The following is an 11,795-nucleotide window of genomic DNA, read 5'->3' as shown; positions in this document are numbered from 1 at the left end:
TTAAAAATATCATCAAAGCTATTCGCAACATATTTATAAATTAAATTCGTCTTAGAACCCTACTTCCTTTTATATATATTATCAAAGCTATTCGCAACATATTTATAAATTAAATTCGTCTTGGAACCTTACTTCGTTTTAGATACATTATCAAAGCTATTCATAACACGTTTACAAATTAAATTTTTCTTCAAGCCCTGGTTCCTTTCGAAACTATTACCTAAGACCTGGCCGACATCTATAGTTCAGGGCCATAACGAACTCTAAATCCTACGGTGGATGGAACCATAATGGATCCACGGTTACTCGGAGAATCTATGGTTCACGCGCGAATGGGCACGGATATTTGTATGCTAAGACAGAGGCGGCCGTACCTGTATGACATTGCGGGTTGAATCAGCCTTGATGTCGTCGCTGGATTCGCAGACGGACCTTGGTGCCCTAATGCACGCCATGACGTCCACGCTTCCAGCCGTTAACATCATCCAAATCGCATCAATTCGCGCACAACGCTGCAAACACGCCGGTGGAATCACTAATTACCGTTACCAATTGAGCCGCGAATACAATTGCAGCACAACCTCGTGGAACCACTAGCGTAATTACACTCGACATTCGTCATCCGTATCGCGGCACCTCGACGATACACCGAACTATGATTTCCCCGGGATCAACGGATCACTGTTCGCGACGATTTAAATGCGGGACCGATCGACTCCGAAACCCGACAAAATAATCGTAGCAATTACACGTCGACGAAGCTTCGACGGTTAAATGTTTGCCTCTATTTGCGCATTTAGTGTCGTTATTGATTTCGCGTTATCGCTTTGCAACGCGAACTAATAGGTTTAATGGATATATAGTAATCAAAACTAGAATTTAAAAGAACGCGTCTGGTGTAGGCTCTTTGCGGTTGTTTGTTTTATTTTTATAGATATTTCTCGCCGTGAGTGTTGGTAAAGTTCTTTTCGCTCCGAAATAAAATTACGTACACATCGTCCACCGGACGCGCTGCAGTTTCAAGAAATCGCAAGTTCCTTGTTTCGCTTTTTCTTCTCTTAAGAGCTATATGTATAAAATATAGAAAGATCTTGGAGAACAATAATAGCATTTGCTCCTCGATATCTTCTCTTAAACCGGCCGTACTCGTGCAGCAATCGGTCTTATCTTTCTTCAAACGAAGCGAAACGATACGTGGTTCGTGTACCCGAGAATATTCGATAGGCGTTTATGATCGTTTCGCGGATGGCACCGGTGTCGGGATGGATACGATTCACGATCACGATCTCTTGGACGATCGAACGATCGCGTTCCACGGTTTATTAGCGGAACGATCTCGTTATCCGCGATGCACGTGCTCGAGCGAGGCGTGTCGTCACGTTCCTTTCAACCTCGTGTACTCAGAAACGCATCAGCGGTGCATCAGACGTGCATCGAGCAACGTGCAACAACCGTGCGAACAATGAAAAGTTCGGTGCAGCGTTGACGTTCGAGGAAAGGCTCTTGATACGGTCTCGCATTCCTCTTTCCTCGCGAAAAGCGAACGGAGAACACTTGGAAACTTTATCTGGATCAAAAGCGGCAGAAATGAAATGCGCAGAGTCACGCTCTTTGGAATGGCGTGCTGGATGTTGCTGGAATTTGAATTTATCGTCTTCTTCGGCGTCGTTCGAACGTATTTCCGAGGGTTTCGCGTAATTTCGAAAAGCTTCCTTTCCGTGGAAAGTAGCGTTGCATATGAAACGTATACGTAGTCATACTTCTTGAGGCAACGTGCTGGATATCGCTGGAAGTCAGATTTATTCTAGCGCTTAGCGATGTGTAAAATTGTAGATGAAATATAGAAGTCCTCGGTAAGTATATACTTCTTCAATTATATACTTCTTCATTTATGATATTGCTGGAATTCGAACAAAATGCGACCAAAAAACTGCCGACTCAAACGGAGAGCAATTATCAAAGGCAGGTAATAAACATTTATTAAAAGTCCAACTGAATTAAATCTCTAACAGTTATTTACTATCTACCTACCACCAATTTCCCATTGCTCTTGGCGCATATGGCGCATATTTGGCTTGCTATGGGCTCATTCCCATAAAACGTACATTTTTCTCTGAGTACGATATGTAACCAAAAAACTGCTGGCTCGAAAGAGAAACAATATTATCGAGGACAGCTAATAAACTTTTCTTTCTTACTAATGTAATTTCATTCTTAGGGTTCACTTGGACTAAAATTAGTAAGGAAAAAATAAAAAAAAATAAAAAAATAAAAAAATCCTAATAGGGTAGCTTTCGAGAAAAACTGGTCTTTCTTCATGCGCACAAATAAGGACATTCGCCATAACGATAGCGTCGGCTCAATTGTGGACGCCAGGTCTGAAAAGGTTAGCGTAATTCTGAAACCTTTCTTTGGATGAAAAGTAGTATTAAGTAGGAATTATATAAGTAAAGTCAAACTTAGAGCAACGTTTAGGATACCGCTGGTATTCAGATTTATCCTTTTCTTTTTCAGGGTCGTTCATGCGTATCTCAAAGACGTTAACCTTCTTTGTAATAAATTCTAACTAGACAGGATTTTATGCGTTTATGGCTTGTATGCACTCGTGTAAAGGAAAATGTTAATATTGTCGTACCGTTTCAATTAAGTGTATTCTGCACGTGTTAGCATATACACCATGAACGCGCGAAACACTGAATTTAATTACGATTCTTGAACTGGTAAATGGGTGAAAGTGAAAGTTTGGGTGACCCAGACCAAACCGAGAATCATTCATTTGAAACTGAACAATGAATTAAATACAAGGGAGATGGATGTTTGTTATCTCAAAGTTGCCATAAATTGGCACGAATGGACCCCAGTAACGGACAAAAGAAAAATGCTAAGTTCAACTGCATCTCTTTTTTCTGTTATCTCAATGTACTTGTCGCTACAATTTCCTAAATCTTCTTAGTCCGACATTTTTCCTTGTTTTATCTCTCTGCGACCGGGTGGTTGGCGAGAATGCCATCCTAGCAAATCTCTATTCAAATGGTTACACGTCAGCCATCTACCCCGTACCAACTTATTAGGTGGACTGGAAAATAATGTCGTTTCTGCGAATTTCGATACCTTTGTTTATCATTCATAAGCCCGTTGATTTTTATCCGGCATTGAAAATGCACACCACAATGTGCACCAGATAGCAAAAGGTTGTCGATAACGAGGAGCAATTTCGTAATGGAAACTTGTTAAAAATGTATCTGTTCGAATTTAATGTAAAAGAAACGACATTACGTTCCAGCCTCTCTAACACGCAAATAAATCTATTTCCCTATTTTACGCAAGGTCTCCAAACTATACGAAATCGAGAGCTGCAGAACTACCTGCGGATTGTTCTAGGGACGATCAAACCAGAAACGAGATTAATCGAACGCGTCGATATTACTCGATTAGAGGGATTCGTTCCTCGGGAAGAGGATTCGAGATCAAAGGTACACTTCTGAAGCAACCAAGTGGCGGGCTAATCGAAGAACAGAAGCCCACTGAATCTCTCACTCGATATTATCCAATTATTCAATTTTGCAGTCGACAGCCGCCGCCGCACCGTGTAAACACAAACAGCGATCCGCTCGTGTCTTTTTCTCTTCTATATTATTATCCGATCACTATGAACGTCGTGGCGGCACACGCCGTAATGCGTGATCGAATCCTCATTTTCCTCCGCACGCCTACGTGCTTTTTGTTCAGGGAATTTCGAACGGTTCGTTTCAAGTTAACACCGCCGTGTTTATGGAACTCATCGATCGTTTCAGCGGCACTTGTTGGTTTCTAGCAATCGTTCGCGAATGAAAAACGACCATTAGCGATCGGTCGACGATTTGTCACCTCTTTCACGTGGATTACGAAGGTATCGGGGGAGGGGCACGTGGAGGAGGCACATCGCGAGTAGCACGCTTACGAAACTTGTTGCCGAAACGGCGCGTCTCGACGGCGCGACGCACCGGACGTAACTGAATACGCACGACGCTCAACACTTCTCTATGCGTACGTTCCCTCGCTCTTTCTCCTTCCATCGTCCTCTTTCGCACCCTTTTTCCGTCTCCGCGTCGTTTTTTTCTCGCAATAATAGCTCGTTGCGACGTTTTCCTTCCTCGAGGTTCGATCAAAACGTTGTTGTTGCAACGAGAGTTCCACATTTAGAGCAACGCTTTGGATTTCCCTCGGATCTATACGAGTCGTTCACTGCACAAATCGGTTAACTCTACTTCTTGTAGAACGTATTCGAAGACCAAGAATGCGAAATAAAAATTATTCGATCGAAGAAACCACTTCGTGACGTTTGTTTGAAGGGTACATCCATTGTTGTTAGTTAGAGAAGGTGCAAGTGTTCGATGAGGTTCAGAATGTAGCTCTCTTTGTACTCTTTACGCGTCACTTTCCGGACAGGATGGTTTAACACGTTGACTGCCACGCTAATACTCTTAAAAATTTCTACTGCGATTGAATTATATTTACTGACTGTTGGAGACCACGTAATCAAACGTTTATTGCGGTATTTCATTTTGTAACTTCGCCGAAATTAAAATGTTTCGTATAGATTCATTTTCTTTGATATTTGATATTTAACTTTCAAAATTAATTTTTTAACTTCTTTAGTAAACACCACTGTCGCCCATGTATGGGCGACATGCCGGTCAACGTGTTAAACAGACTGTATGAAAATTAATTCAAGTCCATTTACCGAAGATATCTACTGGCACAATGTGTTTTCGTACGATCTCCGTTTGTCCAGATTTTTAAATCTTCCGCGTTATTGTCGTTGGTAATCGGACACCCGTCCAATAAAGAATCAATGTGTGATCATTATGCGTCGTGTTTGTCTTCGCAGTGGATGCTTTTGGACGCGAGCCGTTGACTTCATAGCTTACATTAGAATAGATTAAGATTAGATTACCAGGCAATTGAGTGCACATGGGACAGTATGACCGATTGCAGTCAATCTTTTCGTCATTAAATTATACGTGCGCAGCGTCTAGAAAATATGACGCGGCAATCAACGTGTTAAAGTGTACATCGACAATTTACAGTACTTAAAAAAAAAAAAAAAAAAAAAAAAAAAAAATCGTGTTGAAATATTTAATTTAATCGAGAATACACAACAGGAGTAATTTTATTCTTTATAACGTTTCGACCACAAATATCATAAAGTTATTTTTCTTAGTAATGTCATTAAATCGTTTACCGTTACGTGCTCTTGAATATAATGTACAACATTCGTTCTACTTCATTTTTAAATTAGTATTTCAGTTCTCGAGGTACTTGATTTTAAGGATGCATCGTGGTAGTAGAATCTTGTAAAATAATTGTAACCGTGCCATCGAAAGGATAAACATTAAGAAACCGAACAATTATAGAAATAAATCAAAATCGAATCAAAATGTATCGAAGAAGTAAGTAGGAGGCTATATAGGCTATCTTAGGTGTAACAGAACCTTAAAAATTAATTATAATGGTAATTGCACATCGTAAAATTCAGAACTGAAAGATTGTAGAAAGAAACTAGAATCGAGTTTTGTAAAAATTTTATGAAAGGAAAGTAAAGTGAAATGTTTTTAAGACATAAGTACTAAACGTTAATAAAACAAATAAACATCATACTTAAAGACTGAATTACTTATTAAATTGAATTTTCTTGTACAACTGAAAAACAGAGAAACTAACATCAATCAATTTAATGTTATTACTAGACAAGGATACCAATTATTCTTTGATATTTATCTTTAAAGTTAATTCAAAAAGATGATAATAAAATGTACACTGTAACTATAAAAATGAAAAATTAATCGCTATTCCATTGTGAAAGGAGAGATTGAAGCTGAAGTATATGTTAATTAGATTGATGATATTAGTCGATTAATCTTACTAGATTACAGTATAAGATGACGAAGAAGGACGCAAGAATATAATAAAAATTACTGCGAGTCCCATCGTCTTCTAAGGAGATAGCATCTCTTTTCTTTGGGCGAAAATAACGCGACGTGGCCGAGGGATGAAAATAGGAACGAGAGTGGCTAGAGAGAAAAAGGGAGAAGAGTGGATCTTGAGACGAGGACTCGATTATAAGTCGTTTTAATTCAGCTTAACTGGAAACAGCAGACGCAACGAGTGAACGTTGATGCGCTAGCATTGTTCGCTAAATTAACGGAATCGAGGTAAGGCTATAAATTCGTCGATAAACGATTTTAGATTGTTGATTAATTTCCCTCGCCACGAACTTATCAAACGCAGCTTTATTTGCTGAGGCTTCCGCTTCAGGTTTAATGACTCGTGCAAATATGGAGAGAAACATTAGACATAGAGATGAGGGATTATGGCTTGTACCAATGAGATTAACGATACCGTAATCGTTCGTATAGTCTCGGGATTATCCACTGCGTGATGTAGCAGTGAATGCTTTTAATACTTTTCAGTTGGCACATTCCTTAATTAATTGCAATTGTTTAGTAATCTTCAGTAATCGAAATGCACAGTTTTAAGAATTGGGAGACCTCGTTTTATTCTTAGACTTTCATCATTATCTGATTAATGGGATTTTTGTATTGGCGTGAGGTATATTTGTCGTGAAAAATAAAATTGATATGGTATACAAGTAGCATTTTTTAAAAATAATTTGGTAACATGAATTGCAATTTTGTCATATTTTCAACAACAATTGAACATTATTTAACATATAACAACCACTTCGTTTTGTTTTGCCGTGGGGTATATTTATTGTGAAAATAAAATTGACATGGGATACAAGTAGCATTTGTTAAAAATAACTTAGGGACATAAACTTCAATTTTTTCATATTTTCAACAACAATTGAACAGTATTTGACATATAACAATAAATTATATGTATAAGTAGGGAATATAAAATAACGTAAATACAAATGTAGCAAACGTTAAATACAATGAATATTTAAAAAGATTTTTGAAGTATCTTGTTTTATTTTTATTTTAAATATCTTTTTGAAGAACAAGTTTGGTTCTCTATTAACGTTAATTTTGCTGTAAAATGCTACAGTTTGCGAAGTTCTTTAAAAAATTATTACAGGCGAGAAAAGTTCATGAATGTGGTCATCAAAGTTTCGTCTTTTGTCATCTTTCTAACGAATTATACGTGTGCTTGAAAATTATTAGACGTAGAAAAGAATTACGTGCCTTTAGAATCGATCATTTAAGATTGTAGTTTAAGTAGATACGATTAACTCGGTATTTTATATTCTCGACTATATGTGCTCTCTTGGAATGTGTGAATTTAGTAATATATTCACGAAATAGTAGGAAGATCAGAAAGTAACGTCGGTTCTGCGAATGTCAATACTTGTTTATCATTTATCAGCTCACTGTGTACCAATTGATTGTTGTCGATCAGGTATTGAAAATTTGCACCCGAAATGGGAAAAGGATGTTGATAACGAGGATGATTACATGATTGATCAAAAATAAAAATACATTACAACTTAATTGTTTGAATTTATTGTAAAATAAACGACGTTACTTTCTGGTCTCCCTAATATATATATACTTATTAATAAATATTAACTTATTTATATATGTATAATACTTTCAAGATACGTACGACAATTTGGTAGTAAACGTTTAGTATCGTCAAAAGAAATTCTCGAATATAAACGCTTTTTACTGGAAGGTAACCCCTTCGCATGCAAATGAGCCGTCGTCGGTTGTTTCGATGACGACCGATTCAAACGAGAGAAGTGTCATCTACTCGAAGAAAATTCCACGCGCGAATACTGACAGTCGCGGGTCTAACCATGAGCATTCTTGACAGGTGCTGTACTATCGATTGCTATTCCGAACGATTCACATGGGAGCACCATGATTAATTGTAATGCCGGCTATCGAGTTGCCTTTTAACGCACCTGTACGCGCCTACCCGTAGCAACCTGCACGATAATCGACGCCAAGTCGAATATCGATCAGTGCTACGTGTGTATGTACGTTTCCCAGGCTCGCTCGGTAATCGTTCATACGTTCATTCACTAGTTAGAAAGTTCCCTAACGAGCGGTTAATGTCAGACATAACAAAATAATTTTTGGAACAAAATACATAACCGACTTCGAAAAAATATTAAAACTGCACTAAAAAGTATGAAATAATTTCTAATGGCGGACAATTTAAGCATTTACCTTACAATTATTCTGCAAATATAGTCTGGCCACGTGTTTTTAATATATTATCGAAGATATTTCTTGTAAAATTCGATGAGAATCGTTTTAAATGATGTAACTTAAGCTTCAACCAATTCAAGTATGTTATTGTGAAAAAGTTGTTTGTCTTTAAAAAAACATGTATGTAATTCTTTTAAAATCTTAGTAATCTTACAATTAAAAACGTTATACGTTCACGTTAAAGTACCGGAATGATAAAAAATACTCGAGATTTATTTTGGTGACACGACCATTAACCGAGAACGATTCTTAAACGCGCTGAAAACGTCATTCTCAAATCTCCATTTACGTGATGAATGCGTAGAATTCCTATTAGGATCCTCGAAATTTATGCACATACGAAAGATGCACTTATACTAGACTGTCCTCTTTGTTTTTCGACGGTCATCGCCCCAGAGTTTTTCTTTCTCCCTCGCTCGACTACTCGTTGCAAATGAACCACGTGCTGACCCACCCTCTGTCAATGAACATTTCTCCCTTTCAACGTATCCTTTATTCCTGCATATTCCGCCACTTTCGACATCGTACTTTAGTAACGGGACCAATGACTAATCTTGAAGACACTTTTATTCAATTAAATGCAAAAATATTTTACGTGAAATTGAATTGAATAATGCATGAAACAATTGCGTATAATTCATATATTGTATATAAGAAATGTATACTAAAGTTTGAAAACGATCATTTGACTGGTCGTTGTAGGTTTAGTGTTGACAAACCTAACGCATTTACATATCTAAACATATCGCAGTACACACTTAAATTAGCGTAATATATATGTAAGTGATCTGCCAATTGAAGGGTGAACTTATCTTAACTTTAGTATTGATTATCGAATAAGAATTACTCTGAAAAATTAAATTTGTACTTAAACTTATAGACCACCTGTGTGCTAAATTTAAGTGAATAATTAATTTACAAATTAAACTGCGTGCTCATATTACTATAATCTAGTACTACTAATCTAGTATTCTAGCATTCAGTAAGCTAGTATTACTGATGTACAAACAGTTCAAACGTATCTAAACAAACGAACGGATCAACACTTTACTTTTGAAGATTACTATTATGGATTACGTTTAATCTATAAAAATAAATTTGTGCATAAGCTTGTAAAGCAATTCATTACACAAAATTGCGTGTTCTTTGTGTACGCTACATGCAGAAGACTCGAAAACTGAACTTGTAACAGCAGATCCGCTAGTTCCCATCATTAAATTGAATTTATGCGGCTCGAGCAATCGTCTCTACAATTTTTACTGCGAATCGAAGTAGACATGCAAAACACGCTGCAGATCCTCGAGAACTAAAATTCGTCGAAGCGTTTCTTTTCACTGCACAAATATAAAGCCTGCACGAGTTGAGAACCCCTCTAACCGAGTTATCTTCCCCCAAGAACGAAAGGAGAATGCACCCACTTCCCTCAGGACGAGGAGCGTACGTGTCCTGCTACGTGGAGCAAAACGTATCGTACCCTCTCGAGATTCGAGGAAACTCGTTTCCATGACTACGAAAATCCGGAAGGAACAAGTTATTTTTACGTGCCCTGTCTCCGGAAACCTACGTAGAGATCCGTACGCTACACTCGGTTTATTTCCAAGGCTTGCCGATACACCTTACGGGCCATTCTATGTCAATTATGCTACAATATGTTGAAAGTTATCAGACACCACGTATTGTAGAAATTTAATAAATACGATAGAATAAATTGTTGGCGCAGCGATGAAAGAAAGAGTAATTGGATGTGATAAACGATAATATATTTAACGATACATTGTAAAAATAATATACAGGGCGGAAATTATGAAGCGTAACAGTCGAATATCTCTGAAAATATTGATGATACTTAACGCGATGGTCTGAAACTGAAACTGGTCCAGTATTCTTTGCGTAGCTACGATACTTTCGGTCGGTACCAAACGGATGAAATCTCGGAAAATATGACATTGAGATATTCTATTTGTCTATCATACGAACCTTTCGCTGCACAAATCGATTAATTCCACTTTTTGAAAAATCTTAAATTTAAGCGTCTTAAATTAAAGCGCTTGGTATAGTCATCACTTTTTATATTTATAATAACTTTCCTGAATAATAAAGATGAACGCCATCACGCAACAAACATTATTACATCGCATTATTGTTATTATTTATTATCCTTGTTATTATTCGTACACGATTTCATCGCGTTTCTCAACTTTTTGTTTCATGGAGTTAATCGATTTGTGCAATGGACGGCTCACATGTCCTTCTTCGAGCCTAATGCGTTCCTGTTGCGACATCTCTTCGTATCATTAAAAGCAACAAAGATATTTTAGTTCAAGTAGACTCACCCTGTATAAATGAACGAACAAGTACAGAAGTTCGTCAGTAAACAAGCACGGAAACAAATTATTCCAAATTCGCTCGACTTCCTCGTCCAACTGTCTCTAGGCTCCGTTTATTATTCGAATAAAATCTTGATCATCTCTGACGTTTACACGAACAGAAGCAAAACCAAGCTTATCCCTTGGTTCGCGGCTCGAGAGATGCCACGTGGGTTATGTTTTATGAATGAGTTACACCTACACACGTGTGATTACAATGTGTGCAAGCCAAGTTATACCTGGCTCGCAGACTGCAACGACGATGCAACCGAGCCCTACCCTCCCATTGTACATTGTGAGCACCGTGTAGGCATCCCGTGTCGCGAACTAGCCCACACGGGCTCGTCTTAACGATCTTTAAGCTGTCTCACGATCCGTGTATGCGTTTAGACGCGAAAACGACGATGCTTTCGCTCGTGGGACGACCACTTGGTTGGTCCAACCAGCATTCGTAACTCGAGAATGTGTAAACTCCTCGTTGCTTCTGTTAGTAGATCCTGTTCCTATTATTTATATCTCGTTGATTCCACGGAATGATGGGAGCGTTAAGTGCCTGGCGCGCGCTGACAATGGCTCATGCAAATACAGGGAGAAGTACAGGGTACACGTAGACGAGGAATTATGGGTTGTTGAATAAGGATCTGTAAAATTACGGATAATCTGCGCCAACAAGATTAACGGCATCGTAATCGTTCGAACACAGACTTGGGACGATGGGGTATGCGATGTTGTATGAGGATGTTCTTTTGTATTTTTTAGTTGAGCGATGCTTCCGTTGTCTAGTTGATGAGTCATTTCATGCAGTTGAAATGTAGATTTTGAAGTTAGTTGTTGAGATTAGGAGAACGTGTTTGGATCTTGAATGAATAAATCATCACTTCACAGACACTTCTTATGAAATTGTATATGCATACTCATTAGAGAGAAATGAAATTACAATGTCTATAGACGAGCAAAATGTAAACACGCTCCGCTGATTTTATATAAAAGTCGATAATGCGACTAATTTTTGAACTGATCGATAAAGATTAGGTAACAGTAACTACAAGCTGCATCTGATTAACGAAATGTAATGGTTTAGTTTGCTCGTCGCTATATATTCAAATAAGATGTTAAAGGAACAGAAAAGGTATCTTCACGAGTATTGAGCGTTCACAATCGGGGAGAGATCATTCTCTCTGGAATTATTTCTTCTGGAAGATGTTAAAGG

At 37.9% G+C, this 11,795-nt stretch overlaps 2 protein-coding genes across 2 annotated transcripts in view; one reads left to right on the top strand and one right to left on the bottom strand.

Annotated features, from left to right (window-relative positions):
• LOC128890616 (protein sickie) overlaps window positions 1-1,798 on the bottom strand; it is a 203,337-nt gene extending 201,539 nt beyond the window's left edge. The window contains exon 1 of the mRNA XM_054149270.1: window positions 375-1,798. Coding sequence (XP_054005245.1) covers window positions 375-485 — 111 coding nt within the window. The 5' untranslated portion in view covers window positions 486-1,798. The remainder of the gene's footprint in view (window positions 1-374) is intronic.
• The window catches only part of LOC128891165 (protein crumbs), a 254,301-nt gene that overhangs the window by 119,064 nt on the left and 123,442 nt on the right, over window positions 1-11,795 (top strand). The window lies entirely within an intron of this gene.

The sequence above is a fragment of the Hylaeus anthracinus genome, unplaced genomic scaffold (assembly GCF_026225885.1).
Source record: "Hylaeus anthracinus isolate JK02 unplaced genomic scaffold, UHH_iyHylAnth1.0_haploid 12001, whole genome shotgun sequence".
NCBI classification, from domain to species: Eukaryota; Metazoa; Arthropoda; class Insecta; order Hymenoptera; family Colletidae; genus Hylaeus; species Hylaeus anthracinus.
Note: the sequence above shows the minus strand (reverse complement) of the source record. Positions and strands in the feature narration are given on the sequence as shown.